The sequence below is a fragment of the Caloenas nicobarica genome, chromosome 1 (genome assembly GCF_036013445.1).
Source record: "Caloenas nicobarica isolate bCalNic1 chromosome 1, bCalNic1.hap1, whole genome shotgun sequence".
Lineage (NCBI taxonomy): Eukaryota > Metazoa > Chordata > Aves > Columbiformes > Columbidae > Caloenas > Caloenas nicobarica.
This window is the reverse complement of record NC_088245.1, coordinates 39,225,318-39,241,333: the sequence shown is the minus strand read 5'-3', so window position 1 is coordinate 39,241,333 and position 16,016 is coordinate 39,225,318. Positions and strand designations below refer to the sequence as shown.

Genomic DNA, 16,016 nt, shown 5'->3' with positions numbered 1-16,016 from the left:
GGATTTTGCAAATAGTCCGGGCAGGAAAATTGGCAAAATCTCAGAAATAAAGAAAAATGCGTCAGTCATCTCGCAGGGATGATGAGAAAAAGGTGAAGGGTCGAGTGTGAAACTGCCAATTCGTGAAACGCCTTTTATATGAGAATAACATAACAGTTTTGACTACAACTTGGTGGTTAAAAGCTTCTAGAAGTTTGCTAGCTGTCCTTAAAACGGTTGCGCTGCTGAGATTAGAGACGGGCCTCTGCCACTCCGGCATGTTAGATCCCCAACCGTCCGCTTCGTAAACTTCTATGCAGCTGCTTTCACTTTTCTGGCCATGGACGAGCAGGAGACAGGAAGCTGGGGAAATGTTACTCACGCTATGCAAATGGCTCCACCTGATCTGAAGCCTCATTTTTCTGGCACCTCTCACTTTTCGCCTTCCCAGCACGATTAGGCCGTAGCGACCTGACGGATCCGATGACGAGGGAAAGCGGGGCCGTTCGCGCATCGTTCGAGACGCGCAGCTGCCGGGCTCCCATCCTCAGGACACGGAATAGGCTTTAGACGGCAGGCAACTACGCGCCTCTGGCCGGTTTGCTTGCCATGAGGCTAGTTAACCTGATTAGCGTCTGCCAGCACAGCAGGCAGCGCTGCGCATCGCTGCCGCCAGCTCCCGGCTTGAGTTACCTCCGGGGGCAGCGCTCCAAATGTGCTCTGCGCGGTCAGCAGAGCGGGGCTGACAGCGAAACACGAGTCACCCGCAACGAGAGCATCTTCGCTGGTGGATGGGCAGGAGCGTTCCAGTTTGTAGGGACCTCAAAGGAGGTTCTGTGGCCCCAAGAAGGGGGAAACATCAGCAACGGCTTCGGAAGAAAAGAAACTGGAGACTGAGGCCCAGCTCCTTTGCGGACTGCACCGATACTGAAGGGAAAGCAGGATACAAAGCCGGGAAGCTGATGGCCATGTCCTATCAGGCCGGAGGTGTCTGCGCTAGAAACAAGGAAAGACTCTTCTCTCTTCCTCCATTTAAGTAACAGTAAAGGGTCAGCAATTACAGAAGACCATGCACATTGATTTATCTTGTAAATAGCTGTATATTGATGAGTCTACATTTAACCTAAGCGTCAAACGCACTAACGATTGGGTTTTAACCTGTGCTACACGAGGCTTTTTTCAGCTCCTTTCTCCAAGCTGAACTACGCTAAAGCAAGGGACCCGAGTAACCCAACTACTGTCTGTGTTTGCACCCTTTCGTCACCCAGCGCCAAAACAACGGGGGGAGCTGAGCGAGAACTACTACCCCTGCGGGAAGGTGCGCAGAGCCCTTCTGCGGGGCTGCACTTTATCTTGGCTCAGCATCCGAGCGCACAGCTCCACTTGCCTTGTGGATCAGGGAAAGATGTCTTCACCCTAGGGGGAGGGACTCGGCTTTCCAGCCATCTCCTTGTTTGTCCGTGGAGAAGACTAAGTCGCTCTTGCATCTCAAGAAACACACGGAAATGGGTTTAAAGGAAAAAAAAAAAAGTCTCAACGAGAGAAAAACGACAGTCCCTCCCACAACAGAGTCCGTGTTTAAAAAAGGAATAAAAAAAAAAAAAAGGAGACCCCAATGTCACCTCCTCCTCCGTCCTTCTGCGCTCAGTGGCATGCTAATGACTCACCCGTTATAGCTGAACTTAGGCCGCTGAGAAAATGATGGGAGCTCGTACTTTCAAAAGCGCCGAGGAATCACTGACAAAGCGACCCGAGTTTTTGCAGCAGCCGCCTCCTTTTCAAGGCCGCTCTCCCGCGGTCCCGCTGAGGACAAGGGTGAGATCGCGTCAGCGGGATCGGGCTGTACCCGCCGATCGCAGCGTGGGGATATCTCTGCGGCCGCTCTGCCCTCCCCCGTCTTTCCTGAGGCAGCGATGCCAATACTCCTGCAGAGATCTGCCCTACTACTGGGCCCTAACCTTGGCTATCTCAGCCCAATGGCTCCTGCCCAAACTCCGAGAACGAGTTGGACGACTTGCCATATGGGCACAGTTTATTGAAGAAAACAAAACCTAGAAAACACATTGCAATTTCTAAATCTTTTTTGGCGATGTCGGGAAATGCCCGGTCCCGCCTGAGGTGCCCACCACTGCACAGGAGCTCCGCACGAGCATGTTATCACCTCGCATCTCGTTTCACCATATCATATCGCAGAAGATTCTGCAGCATATTGTGCATTACAAACGGGATCTGTAGGATTCTCAGGGATGTGATAATTAATTCAGCGAGGATGATGCTTAATATGGACTGGCCCGAAAGAAACGAGGTCTAAAAGGAATATGTGTGTGAAGGGGAGGGGGAAGGGGGAGATGTTTAAAGCGTTTGAACGATAAGGCAAATGTTCAAAAGCTACATTACGTTTGCTTCCCGACCTCAAGAGCAGCCTGAAGCTTGGCATATGCTGCAGTTCCTTACTCATCACGAATATAACTGGTAAAGCTCGTCCCGACTTCCTAAAGGAAAAGGCTCTGCTCTGCACCACTAGCTCTTCCACCGCACCTGAGAACTTGACCTTGGCACAACTCTTTCTCCAGCCGGTATCACGACAGACTTTGGCATTCCTCCAGTAAGGCTTAGGCTCTAGCCTGCCGGGGAGCGACCCCCACTCGCGTCCTCCCCCATCCCGCTCCCCGCAAAGGCATCCCCGTCCCCTCTCTTTAGCCGAACCCTCGCGTCCATGGACTACTTGGTGCTCTGCAAACTGGAGAGCGACAGCCCATGGCACTTCTCCACGCAGAGCTATAGAGCTGGCACGGGTCCAGCCTTTCCCGGTGTGCCATCCCCACACAGCACTGCAGCTTTGGTCATATGAGCAGAAATGATGAGAAAAGCACTTTTTAATCTTTTCGCACTTGCTTCCCTGTTCAAACAGTTGCAGGATGGCTATGTCTGACGTGCTCAGCGCTGAGGATATCAAGAAGGCTGTGGGAGCCTTTTCAGGTGAGTGCTTTTTTTTTTTTTCCTCTTTCCCTCTCTTTCGTTTCTTCATCTTAGGATAACAGCGCATTGATTTAAACTCGCGGAAGATTAGAGGATCCGGCTAGACAAAATATCAAATGAGGATGTGTTTTCAGAAGTGCAGTGAAAGCATGACGGGTTTATCAAGTGCCGGGCTGCATCCTCAGCAAAGTTACCCTGCACATTACAGAGGTGAAATATTTCTTTTAAAGGAAGGCAAGCAGTAACTGCGGACAATACTTTGCTTCTACCGACAGGATACTTTCAAAAGGAATAAAACCCTCGGCGAACCAGGGTGGATTATGTCTTGATGTGGGATAGGGAAGTCAGCCGTGGATGTCGGCAGCTTCCCACTCACCCCCGAAATTCAGTTTCAGGTACTGCAGAACTGCCGTTTCTCATTTCAAGGATAAGGAATCGCTCTTTTTTTATTTCCTATGCGGAATCCCCGGGTGGGCTTTGCTTTTCGGGATGGAGCAGAAGGCAACAGTAGAGCAAGTGGGTGCACTGCTCGACTGCAGAAGCTTTCTGCAGGACGAATGGCTGCAGCGGTCCACACCTCTCTCTCAGGCTGCTCCGGCTTTCAAATAGTCCCTACTCCTCTTATTCATCGCGACCCCTAGACTGACAGCAAACCCTCTTCGTGCTTACAAAGATGCAGGTAGTTAAGGTTGCTCTTAGAGAAACGCCAGAAATTGTGTTCCGTGGTGCATGTTATCTCCTTCCTCCCCCCAAACTACCTGGCTGACCTACCACCCAGGAGAGCAACCTCTGTCTGTCCTGCTCTGTGCGATGACCTTCCCAGACAGCCAGCCGCGCAAAACCCGCTGAGCCCTAATAAACTCCGCAGCCGGGGAGTCGAAGGGACCAACAAACTGCTTGGCTCGATCCAGCAGCTGTTTTCCTCATTAGCTTTCATTGTTCTGGGGCCATCTCTAAGTCCCAGAGCAGATGCAATTAGCGGCAACTGATGACAGACCTCAGTCTGGCAGATCCCAAAAGACTGAGCCTCCTTAATTTTATGTCATAGGAAAAGCTGCGGCGGGAATAAGGATGCATGGGGAAGGAAAAAAAAGTCCACAGCACGTTTTGGAGGTCACTGTATTGGATTTCTAATTCCCACCGTAGTCGTTGGGCTACGCGGGTGGGACAAAAGCGGGTATGGTTAAAGGACAGGAGAGGTGGGGCAGGTAAACTCATTTACCTCGGCTCCGATTTCAAGGGCTCTGTTTGGTTTTTGGGTTTGTGTGTTTTGGTTTTGTTCTTTTTTTTTTTTCTCTCTCCCCGGCGATGGTGCCTCACAAGGTCTCGCAGGCAGCGTACCGTACAGCACTCCCTTGCAGCCTCTGAGCTTAAATACCACGATTGCACATACCTTTAGCGGTCGAAATGCAACACTGATTTCTAGTAAGTCTCAGGAAAACGATACAGAGCTGAAATAGCCATGTGCTCTGAAACACTTCTCGTCAATGCCAGGTTCCGTGGTTGAGCAAGAGTGCTTGTTTGTTTGTTTTCCAGGGTGGAAATGTCAAAAAAGCGACAGCGATATAATAATCAGAGTCTGCTCTCAGATTACCGTTTCTAGTGTCAAATCTTAAAAAAAAAAAAAAAAAAAAAAAGGTTTAAGGCACTGAGACAGAGCAGGTTAGACTTCAGCTCCCAACTCTATCACAGACTTTCCGTGTGACCTTGGGCAGGTCTCCATTGCTTTGTAGCTCTCAGCTCTTCATCTGCAAAAGATACCCTACCCCTCTCCCCCTTTGTTTAATTCAACTAGTGTCTGTAAAGAACGGACAATTACAGTGTGTACATCTAGCTCCTACCACAGCTGGGCTCGACTGTGCCTTCCAGTGCAGGACATGCAGCAGTGACTAAGAAAACCACAGGTATGTGTTGCTATATGTTTCAATCACTTTTCTAAGCAGTTCTCTGGCTTTTCATCTCTTATAGCGGCTGAATCTTTTAACTACAAGAAGTTTTTCGAGATGGTAGGACTGAAAAAGAAGAGCCCAGAAGATGTGAAGAAGGTTTTCCACATTCTTGATAAAGATCGAAGTGGCTTCATCGAAGAGGAAGAATTAAAGTAAGTAAAGATATATCCTTCTCAAACAACCTTGTCTTAAGAGTCTAATTTCCTGTGGTTTTTGTTTTTTGTTTTTTTTTTTTTTTTTTACAAGACTCTAGATAATAGCATACAATTCAATCTTTGATTAGTACTTGTGTTCAATGATCAGTTGTTTGCAGATTATATGATCTAAAGTGTGCTGGAGGTAGCTAGCTGTAGCTTTCATTGCAGGACTCAAACACATGAATCATCAATACCTTACAGATAGCTCTTCAGTCAAATGAAGTTTCAGAGTACAGCACTCTTCCTGAGTGTTAAAAAAGGTCAATAGAAGAAACAACCTGGGATTCCAACTCATATATCAAATCAGTGGTACAAATAACTAAAAAGTGAAACTGTTCTGGGAGGAAAAAAAACCCAACCAAACACACACTCAAACCCAAACCAAAAAACCACACACACCAAAAAACCCACCACTTTCTTTTTTTTCCATGCCTTCTCTTTAGGTTTGTACTGAAGGGCTTTACCCCAGATGGAAGGGACCTATCAGACAAAGAAACGAAGGCTCTTCTGGCTGCTGGAGATAAGGATGGTGATGGTAAAATTGGCGCTGATGGTATGTGATTAGAGGAGTAAACTTTGACAGTAACAATCGAACGTTACCCTTATGTACAAGACCTGAGGAAATCTAGGAATCATTGGGGGCTGTGACCTTCTGAAGGACACAATTTGGATTTAATGAAATGCGAAGTCCTGCTACATTAGCCATACCTTGCTTGCAGGCTTTAGGGGAAACAGCAGCCGAGGTCTGACACTAGAGGGGGCAAGAGTTTACAGAAACCGAGATGTAGTTAAGGCACACTATAGCACAGGACTAAGAACCGATTCAGCTTCTACTCCAATTAGTTTAATTTTTGCGTTGATTTCAGTGAAGTGAGGATCGGGACACTGACAGTTCAAAGACCCGGGCTTGACTTTAAAACTTAGAAAAGACAAAGAAAAAAAGCTGAGTACCAGTATTTCTGCTTAATGATTAGTACATAGGAAAGTAATCCATGATTTAGCAAAGCAACACTCTTAAAATTTAAAGTACAGTCATTCTGCTAAGTAATTTTTATACAATAACTGTCTATCCAGCTTTGCTAGTGTTTATGTGGGTCTTTACAGCTGAGAAAGTTTGTCACTCGCTTTTACTAAATATGAGTACTACAATAAAAGAACAACATTTCCTCTCACAGCATTGCTTTAAAAACTACTGCTGTGTTTTGTTCTCTCTTGGGATGGATCAAATTAGCCCACATATCAAATTTCTCCTTTTTCCTCTTTCTTCTGTATCCCTGAGACACAGATATGAAGAGATGCATTTCTGAATTAAATCCTTCCTCATTGGAGGAGATAGTAGCAGGGGTTTGTGGTCAGAGTACTAAATCACCTAGACAGCAGGCAATTGCTCAGTTTTCACCATATTGACAAGCCATATGATAGGGTGAAATAAAAAAAATCTACAAAACCTCACATCTCTCTGTGTTACCTGACATCTGGGATTTGTAAAAAATGTTGTCTCCAAATCAAAAGCAATTAAAAAAGGAATAAAAAGCAAAATATGGGTAACTAACATAGTTTCCCCATTTAGACGCTGAAAAAATTGCATGCAAAATCACCCATTGACGTATTAGTCAGGGGATGTATTAGCTAAACTGCCTGTCCATAGCATGCTGGCATATTGGTGACTATGATTCTGTTTCTAGACTAAAGCGTCTTAATTTCTCAGATCATTATTATATTACAGTTGCAGAAGAGCAATTGTGAAGCATGTAGAGGAAGTTCCTGCTAAACCTTAGCAGTGCTACTGAACCCAAGGAGTGTGTCATTATTTGAGATTCCATATGCTTTTTATATTGGTCTTCCTTATTCCCATTAAAATTAGTGGAAGCAGTACTAAAATCAGTGGGTAAAATTTTCAGAAGAAAATTGATTCAGGTAAGTAAGCTTACAGCTGATCTGCCAGCCTCACATCAGACACATTCTCAGTTATTCCCAGAAGGCTGCAAAACAAAAGCAGTATCAAGTGGAATAAAATAACTATATTGCAGCATGATTATGCCTTATACAAGAGGATACGGCATTTAAGATTGACCATAACTTTTTTTTTAACTTGAAACAATGCCTAAAAGCTGGTACGTTGTAAGAAAGCACATGAAGCACCTCTTCTCCTTATCTCTTTCTTCTGCAACTTTTACCCTTCCTTAAACTTTGAACTGGAATTACTCTGAATTTATATGCAATAACAAGAAGATAATGAAGGGCATTTTTCTTCTGCTTCTTCTGGCCATATCCCCACTATAAACATTATTTCTTTTCGTCTTCTTAAATTTGACTCGGACAGCAAATTATTAGACCAGGAAGGCTTGAAATACATGCAAATTTATCAGTTGGGACAGTGGCCAAAGGATGAGTATGACAGATACTTTTCAGCTTTTCCTTTAGTTCATAAATCTAATTCCAGATTATAACTGCCTATGTAAATGAACTGCAGAGTCATGAACATATATCACATTCATATTCAGTATTGCAATGCTGTATTTCTGTTGCAAACCATTTGTTTGCTTCCCTGTAACTGAGTTATCAGGCACCAGTTTTCACTAAAAATCACAAACAGGCAGCCTTTCACAGGGCTTAATGTTAATTCACTAGATGGCCCTTGAACGCCATCCCTCAGGAGCCCATCGCACTTGTAAGAACTGATCTTCATGGATTTTTAACACCACAGAGCCGTTTTTCTCACACATATCATCACAAACATTAATCCCAACCTAATCAGCCTTCTTCCAGTTAGAGGTCTCGCATTATAAATTTTCTCTTGGGTCTCCTGCTTTAAACCTTTCATCACTCCTGCAAGACCGTTCATCTCAGAAATAGTTCCACCACCTTACCTCTTGTTAGGTCAAGATTTGTAGTTTGTGGCTGATCTTCTTCCAGTTTCAAACAGTTGAAAACTTGTAGCCTGTTCATGCAAGACGTGATCATCTTCTGTATGATGTCAAGCCCCCTCCATCTTCCACTGATGTGAACAGAAGATGACAAATCTGAAAAAATTGCAGGTCAAGGCCAGGCTACCTAATAAAACTGCAAACATTAGCTTCCAGATTGGATTGGGAAGTGATGCTGAAGCAGCTCTCTCCACTTCAGGAGAACATTTATAAGAGGACAAAAGAAAATTAAGATTACTGCTCAGAATGTTTTTTTAAAATCTATTTTGTGTATTAGTTCCGGACATGCGCATCATGCCTTTCAGTTTCTTGATATTAATAAACTTGAGAAAGTACATAGAGAACTTTCAAAGATCATGCACTGCAGACAGAACAAATCCAAGTTTTTATCCCAGTAAGTCAAAATCTTTCACTTGATACAGCTCAACTTCTGTGAATGTTTTAAAATGTTTAAATTATTTTCTTTAAATGTTGTAAAAACGAGACATCAAGCATTCAAAATTACAATTGATAAGTCATGACCTTGCCATAGGTAAAAGTCATGACAAAAAAAATCTTTTGGAAGTTTTTCTTTTGTTATCCCTCTTCGTGCTCTTGTATCTTCTAAAATACATCAGTGTGAATCACTATTTACAAAGTTTCCTAAACAGATTTGCTATTTTACAGATAACGTAAAAACCACAATCTGATGAGAGAAATCACTAGCCTACAACATGTTCTCTGTAATGATATCCATCATTTCAGTAAAATAATACAGGGTATACATTAGGCTGGTATATACAACTAAACTATACTGAGCACAGTGAAACAATCCTCTCTTTTTAAGTCAGAGCTTTGACACAAGACAGCTATTAAATTATTTTATATGACACAATAGTCTAAATCCTTTTACTATAAAACTGTTATTTGTGCAAAGAAAGGTATAACTCAATTTTGTTTGGAAGGAGAATTATAGCTGGAGAAGAGGATGTAGTCAGTCTCAAGGACTGTCTTATTAACAGGCCAGTCAGAGGAAATAAACATTTACAAGAATGACCAAGAGGCAGGGACCAATATACAGTGGCTTATCTCAGGAGTTTTGCATATATGAATGCACTTTATAACAATGCCTCCACAAGCCACCTGTGATTGGGCTAACCCTCATCTGAAAACAAATAGTGAACTAGTTTACAAGATTATTCATCTGGAACATCTTTGAAATATTTAAAGTATATTTAAAATCCTTTAAAAATAGTAGAAAGCTTACAGGAGCTATTCATGAAGGAGTATTTTATGGTTTGCTGGCTATCAGAAAGTATCCGTGAAATATATTACCATTAAGTGATAATATCATATTATAGAAATTATTCGGCTGCAAGTTTGAATAACCTTTTCCAAACATATTCTGTAGAGACAAATGATTATAACAAAGATTTAATTTACCTGTAGCAAGTATGACGACTTGTTCTAACAGAATATGCGTATTTAGTTTTCCCTTTTGGAAAGGTTTCATTCATTGCAGTTTCTCTCTGTAGGATTTATTCACACAGTGATTTAATAATTGTAGCCTTTTTCCTTTTCTGCCCAGAATAGTCTGGGTTTCTATCACAAGTACTTTACGTTATCTCTTAAATTCAGTTTGCAACACTTTCAATCTGTGTACCCACCATGTACAGGAGTTATACATGTTTTGTGTTAAGTAATCTGCATCACTAATCCTAATTTGGATTTACATCTTTCAAAATGATGGATAAATTTGGATTTAATTTAAACCCTCTGGCACTTTTATTTCTCAGTCTGGTTTGTCAGCATTTGGCAACGTGTTTTTTGGACGTGTCATCAAAAGTACTCTCCGTTTGTACACACCAGTCAGCAAAGATCTCACTTGTTTAGAGTTTAGCATTCTTCAACTGAACATTAGAATGTTCTTTAAAATGTCTAATTTTCATCTCCTATCTTTTTTTTTAGTTGTAAGACATTATTTTTCATGATATCAAACTTCAGTAATTTTCTCTTGAGCCTTTACAGATGACTGCCTCCCCTATTTGGCATTTTCTTCTCAGCTGATTATGTTAAACCCATAAACCATTCTCTCTGTATACTCTCTAATCCCTTTATCATCTTTGTTGCCCTTCTTGGGATTCCCTCCAGTCTGTCATTTTTAATGCTCTGAGGTGCACACAACTTTGCAAGGTATTCTCAAGTGTAACTGTTCGAAGGTTAGACGGAGTTCGGAATTATAACCTCCTTGGGTAGTACATTATTCAGAGTGCAGTACGCCAGCCAGCTATTCATTGCGATAACTTTATCACTCTACTGAAAGGCATTATATAACCCCAAGCTACAAATAGATACCTTTATGTAAATATTATAGATGTAACACTAATAAAAGCCACAGGGTAAAATCCCAGCCCTCTGAGATCAAGGGGATTTTTCTCATTATCACCAATGCGGTCAAGATTGCTACGTAGGTTTGTATCAGCTGTCTGGTTTTGTAATCTGTCATTTTCAGTCAATTTGCCGTTACAAAATTGAGTGTAAATATAATATATTTATAACATAGGGACATGAATACTCTGAAAGACTCATTAATGAGACACTTTGCCAAACTCTGATATAAAGGAAATTCATCTCACTGCAAAATTAAATTTCTGCTTCTTGCCTTCATCCCATTGAGATTTACAAAGGAATAACAGGAAACCAATAAAGTTCTTCAGATGAGTAGCAGTGGACAGTCTTGACAGTCTGGCATGTATAGCATTTCTTCCTTACCCTCAAAAAAATCCTTTCATTTCACTGTAAGATTTCCCAAGCCATACCTCCCCTTTAATTAACTTGGATTTCTTTGTTCCTCTGTTATTGTGATGTTTCTGCTACACCAGTGACTCTGTAATCATTGTAATATGCTTCCTCTTTCTTTACATTTTCCTTTCTTAATATTTTCAAAAATTTTTCCTTTCTCCAGAATTTGCAACTCTGGTGGCTGAATCATAAAGGCTTTGACCAATGCAAACCCTTCATCCATCCTTCACTGCCCAATTCCAACCACCTCCTGCTGGCTGCTTTGGCTCCTGTTCTATTTATTTATGTTATTTTATACTTCAGCTCTGTTCTCTGCAATCCTGCAACTCTGTAATTGTGCTGAAAGACACTGTTAAAATAATAAAGGTCACATCAATCTGAGCTTTATTCTCTCTCACTATAACTTGTTTCTTACTTCATGTAGGCTTGGCACATGCTGAGAGAAAATTTCACTCTATAGCTGACATCCCTGCTGCTTTATCCCTAGCTAGGGTAAAGTGGGAAGAAATTTGAGACATTATTTGGGATAAAACCTGCATATAATGAGTCATTCAGTCCAAGTTCTGAATTGTGGCAAAACTGACTGCATTATTTTTAAGCCATCCCTGCTAAATTGATGCATACTTACAGCCTGGAAAATCCCTAGTGATGGCAATTACCCAGCTTCGTTTGGCAGTTTGTTCTTTTGACTTAATCAGTGTTATAGCTAAAAAGTATTTCCTAATATTTAACCTACATCTCCCCTGCTGCATTTTAGTGATCAGTAAATTGATCCTTGTCTGTATAATTTGTTAAATTTGTCTGGTGCAGGGAGATTTTTGGATAAAAGGTTTGACAGGAATATCAGTTGGTGCCAATCATGCATGGGGACAACTTCATAAACTATTAAAAAGTGGTCATTTCTGAAACACAGGGTATATTTACTAGCAATGTTACACAACATTCTAGGACAGAAAGAACGGAATATTCACAAGAAAAAAACACTATGAATTTCAGGAAAGGGGACACCAAGATTCAGGTGTGATTCTATTGTTGACACTCCTAATGTTAAAATAATATATAAAAAAATTCCATCAGAAAACATTTCTTCTAAAACTTCACCAGAGAAGTGAATATCTTTCTTTGATTTACATATAGGAAACTGCTGAAACTCAAGCCAAGGAAATGACTAACCAACAGTAAGCCTATGACAGAGCCAAGAGCTAAACATGTTTCCCAAATCCTGTTCAGTAACTCTGGCACCAAGCTCATGGTTTGGTTTTTGGTTTTGTTTTTTTGTGGTTTTGTTTTGTTTTGGTTGGTTGGTTGTTGTTTTGTTTTAGCAAAGATTAAAGGAGTGGGGGGAAAATCACTTTTAGGCCACATCTTCCCCACATCTTGACATAACATTGATGACTACTGCAATAGAAAGGAAGGATATTTGCTATTTCTGGATTCCAAACTATTTTCTGCAGCAATAATACCACATTCTGTTCAGATTTACTAATTTAGTATAAAAAAAAAATAAAGCTAATACCCTGTCACCATCACGTTGTACTGAATAACATTCTCTGCCACAGGGATTACCTAACACTACTCGGGAAGTCAACAAACACTCCCTAAAGCCATTCTAGATTTTCACTCTCGTAGTAACTTACAAGAAAGACTTTCTGCTGAAGCTGCTGTGCGTTCAAAAGAAATCCTTTGGTTTTGCGCAATGTATATACATACCTGAAGAATGTATAGATTTTTAAGTATTCTAAATAAAGCAAATGAAAACGGATTGCAATGACCGTTTATTTACTTCTTTTTCTCGGCAGCTGCTGACCTCAAGTGGCAATAAAATGTAATTACAAGAGTGTATATGCCTACAGAAAAAAAAATTAGGAACTTAGCTATTGACTTATGATGAATAAAGATCCATGGAGTCAGAGAATCAATAGAAAAATCGCCATATAAACACCTCTATAGTCTCTTTCTATTCTTTGAGCCTGCTAGGATTTATATTTTAATACTTCACCGGATGGCACAAAATCTGAAATTTTATCCAGGGCTTTAACCAAAAAATAGCACAATAGAACAAATAGCAAATAAACACCGCCATTAATGAGTCTAAAATGATTTATATCACATTATGTGAAATTGAATAAGTTACAGCAACATTAATGGGGATATTTTGCTGTCATAAAAGTTTGAAGACCCCAATGATTCCTATATCATTCTTTCTTCACATTATTCCCTCAACAACTCCTGAACAGGCAACACTAAGTGCCTAATTTGGCCTGAAATTTTTCAGCTGTATAGTAATAGATAAGATGAAAAGAAATATCCTTTTACTTTCAAACTGAAAAAGTTATAATATAGATACCAGTTACAATGGATAGAGCGACCTCCAAAATACCATCTTTACTTTTCATGGTGATGGTACCTGATATTCTAAACATTTGGTCAGTTTATTCAAATATGCAACTGGTATACTCAGAACCTATATAATCAGAATTCTCATAAAATCTGTTTTAAGCCACTTTTTTTCCCTCACTGTATGTTAAATTCAAAGTTCAAATTTCAATACTTCATGCTTCTATCACTGAAGAAAAAAAAAATAAAGACATCTCTGCCCTAACATAAAATTACTGTTTCATCAATTATCAAAGTACTACTTTTCTCACTTCTGGCTCTTCGATGCTTATCTTAGATGCTTACTTTTCCCACCCAAATTCCTTCCAAACCTTCCAAACCTTTCCCAAAACTTGTATTGTTCCACTTCCAATTGACAAAAATTTTCCTGTTAGATGGAAGTTATCTAGTTGTGGCTCAAAATGCAGCAAGGAAATGCAAAATTTTAAGTTAAAATAAAATATAAAACAATATCAGTACAATATATTAAATTATTCATTTCATATTGGTCTCATTTCAATGTCTTTAAGACTGTCACAGAAGCTACTGTAAGGGCTGAAGAAAGTAGAATTTGCTACAAAATGTAATCAGGCTTTCGGCAGAGTGTGGATTATTGTATGCTTGACAAATACCAAAAAAATCCACATTACCCTGCAATGTTTCATGAAGAAAGAGGTTTTAACTCTCACATGCATAAGCAAGGAGCAAGATTAAGTTTCTCCATGAAACATTTACCTTAACTTTCTTAATTGGCATATTACATCATCATCTTTTTCCTGAACAGTAAGTGTTCCACAGTTTTCTTCCATGTTGTATCACAGTAGAAGTTATGGGAAAAACAAAACCCAAAAACCAATCAACCAACCACAACAACAACAAAACCCCCCAACCATCTTGTTGAAGACAAAATTTTAAGTAATCAGTAAACATCCTTTCCTTAGATTCATAGCCAATGGTTTGTAACAAGACACAACTGCATGATTTAAAAGATGTAAATTATGCTTACATACACACAAAAAAGAGACACTACTTATATATTGCTAGGAAACAAATACAACTCTTTCTTAGCTACACTCAGAAGGAAGAAGAGCCAATTACTCAAGTCATTGACAAACCATAATTTCCTGACAAATGACATCAGCATTTAACAAAAAGGATTTGTACCAACAGACCATCGCCAACTCTTAAAATTTCTCAGATCACCATTTACCATTACCAAACTCTTAACCAATAAATTCATAATTGCTTATGCTTTAGGGGTCCTGCCAAGCTTGCAATGGAGTTTCATGGATCAGCAATTTTCCACATGTCTTATTTTGGGAATCAATGGACTGGAGGCCATAACACCTGTCCACTTTGCAGAAACTGAGCTAGGACTTATATTTACAGTCTATCCACCAGTCCTGAGCTCATCACTGCCTAATGTTCTATGATTGCTTTCACTCTTTGTTCACTTAATCAAAGCAAAATTTGCTTGTTCATTTCTTTTGACTTTTCTGACTTTGCATCTTTTGGGGGTAAGGAAGGACATTTTCCTCTAGCTTCTGAATACTTTTGAAGACTGAAAATGCAGTTCATATTCTCCATCGCAGCAACACACACACGATTTTACCAAAGCCTTTGTGCTATACTATCTAAACATTAACAATATTCTGTCCAAAACAGAGTTAATATTGTTATAGAATTAAAAACTGCAGCATTTCACAATATTTGCAACATGTTCTGCCTCAACAAAATAACATCAAAGATTATTAATTTATACAAGGTTCACTGAAGACACACATTAGTCCACAAAATTTTTATTAATGAGCATAATGCACAAAATAACTTGATTCTAAAATTCCCAGATTGAGATTTAAGTGGTCAGCAGATAGAGAAGACATTCCTATTTATAAATCAATTGCACATGAAAAAGAAATTATATGGCACACATTAACACACCAAAATTCAGCTGGGTTACACCATGTGCTGACATTCTTGCTCTAACACCACCCAGGAACCACGGGTAACACAACAGCACAGGATTTAGCAGATGCCGGTGATTAAAATACCTCCTCTAGGTCCTGGACTCTCTCATTGTTAATGCACGCTTCAGCCTGAGCTGCTGCATCTTCATTCTGAGAGATTAGTTTGGCAGATTCTCTTTTCCAAAGAGGCACACTCTTCAGAAACCCCAACACTCTCTAGAGCTCCAACATTTAAAACAACCTTTCTCCTAAACAAGAGAGCACAAAGCCGAATGTGTCTAAAGGGGGTTAGCTGTGTGCATGAGAGATCAATCATCAAAACTTTCCCAGACTGTAGGATCTCCTAATGTGGGATAATTACTTCACAAGGGAGGAAGTGCATTTCTGGTTAGTACTCTTCTGGTTGCTGAAGTAATAAAGCTTAACACAGGTTGATACACTTTTAAAGACAGAAGTATATGTAAAAACAAATAGTAGAGTCCCTTCTCCAGCCACAAGAAAAACAGAAGGTACTGCATGAGCTACAACAATAAATGGACCAGAATATCCAAATAAAATACTGGAAGGCACTTCATAAGCCTATGGAACATGCAGCTAGGAAAGACGTGTTTTTCATAAACTCATTCAGTCTTCCACCTAGGAAAATCTAAGTGAAAGGATCTTGTCAGTGCCTGAGTCAGAAGGTCCAACTCACATTGCAACAACAGTTTTTAGTTATAGGAGATGCTTGTCTCAGCAATTAATGGTTTATGTATAAAAATACGGTTGGTTTCACTGGTGTTACAGTGCTATGACACTGGCATTAAGAAATGGATACTTGGGCCTTCAGGTGGTAAGAACACGGTAACTCTCTGTTAATTC

At 40.3% G+C, this 16,016-nt stretch overlaps 2 protein-coding genes across 5 annotated transcripts in view; one reads left to right on the top strand and one right to left on the bottom strand.

Annotated features, from left to right (window-relative positions):
• Window positions 1-16,016, bottom strand: part of NCF4 (neutrophil cytosolic factor 4) — a 56,286-nt gene that overhangs the window by 36,754 nt on the left and 3,516 nt on the right. The window contains exon 2 of one of the 4 annotated variants that reach the window (XM_065631860.1): window positions 7,975-8,102. In XM_065631860.1, the coding sequence (XP_065487932.1) occupies window positions 7,975-8,068 (94 nt within the window). In that variant the 5' untranslated portion in view covers window positions 8,069-8,102. Of the gene's footprint in view, window positions 1-4,351; window positions 4,414-7,974; window positions 8,103-16,016 lie in introns of those variants that run through there. The other 3 variants (XM_065631817.1, XM_065631834.1, XM_065631826.1) reach the window with 3 other exon arrangements.
• Window positions 2,827-11,004, top strand: PVALB (parvalbumin). Its single transcript, XM_065631874.1, has 4 exons — window positions 2,827-2,958; window positions 4,927-5,059; window positions 5,548-5,657; window positions 10,976-11,004. Exons 1-4 carry the CDS (start codon window positions 2,898-2,900, stop codon window positions 11,002-11,004), a joined length of 333 nt encoding a protein of 110 aa, XP_065487946.1. The 5' UTR covers window positions 2,827-2,897.

Bases quoted from the DNA above. Each gene is read 5' to 3' on its own strand.
- PVALB (XM_065631874.1), top strand. From the start codon at position 2,898: ATGGCTATGTCTGACGTGCTCAGCGCTGAGGATATCAAGAAGGCTGTG. The intron at 5,060-5,547 runs GTAAGTAAAGAT...CCTTCTCTTTAG, and splicing joins ATCGAAGAGGAAGAATTAAA to GTTTGTACTGAAGGGCTTTA. The intron at 5,658-10,975 runs GTATGTGATTAG...TCCTTTCTCCAG, and splicing joins TGGTAAAATTGGCGCTGATG to AATTTGCAACTCTGGTGGCT.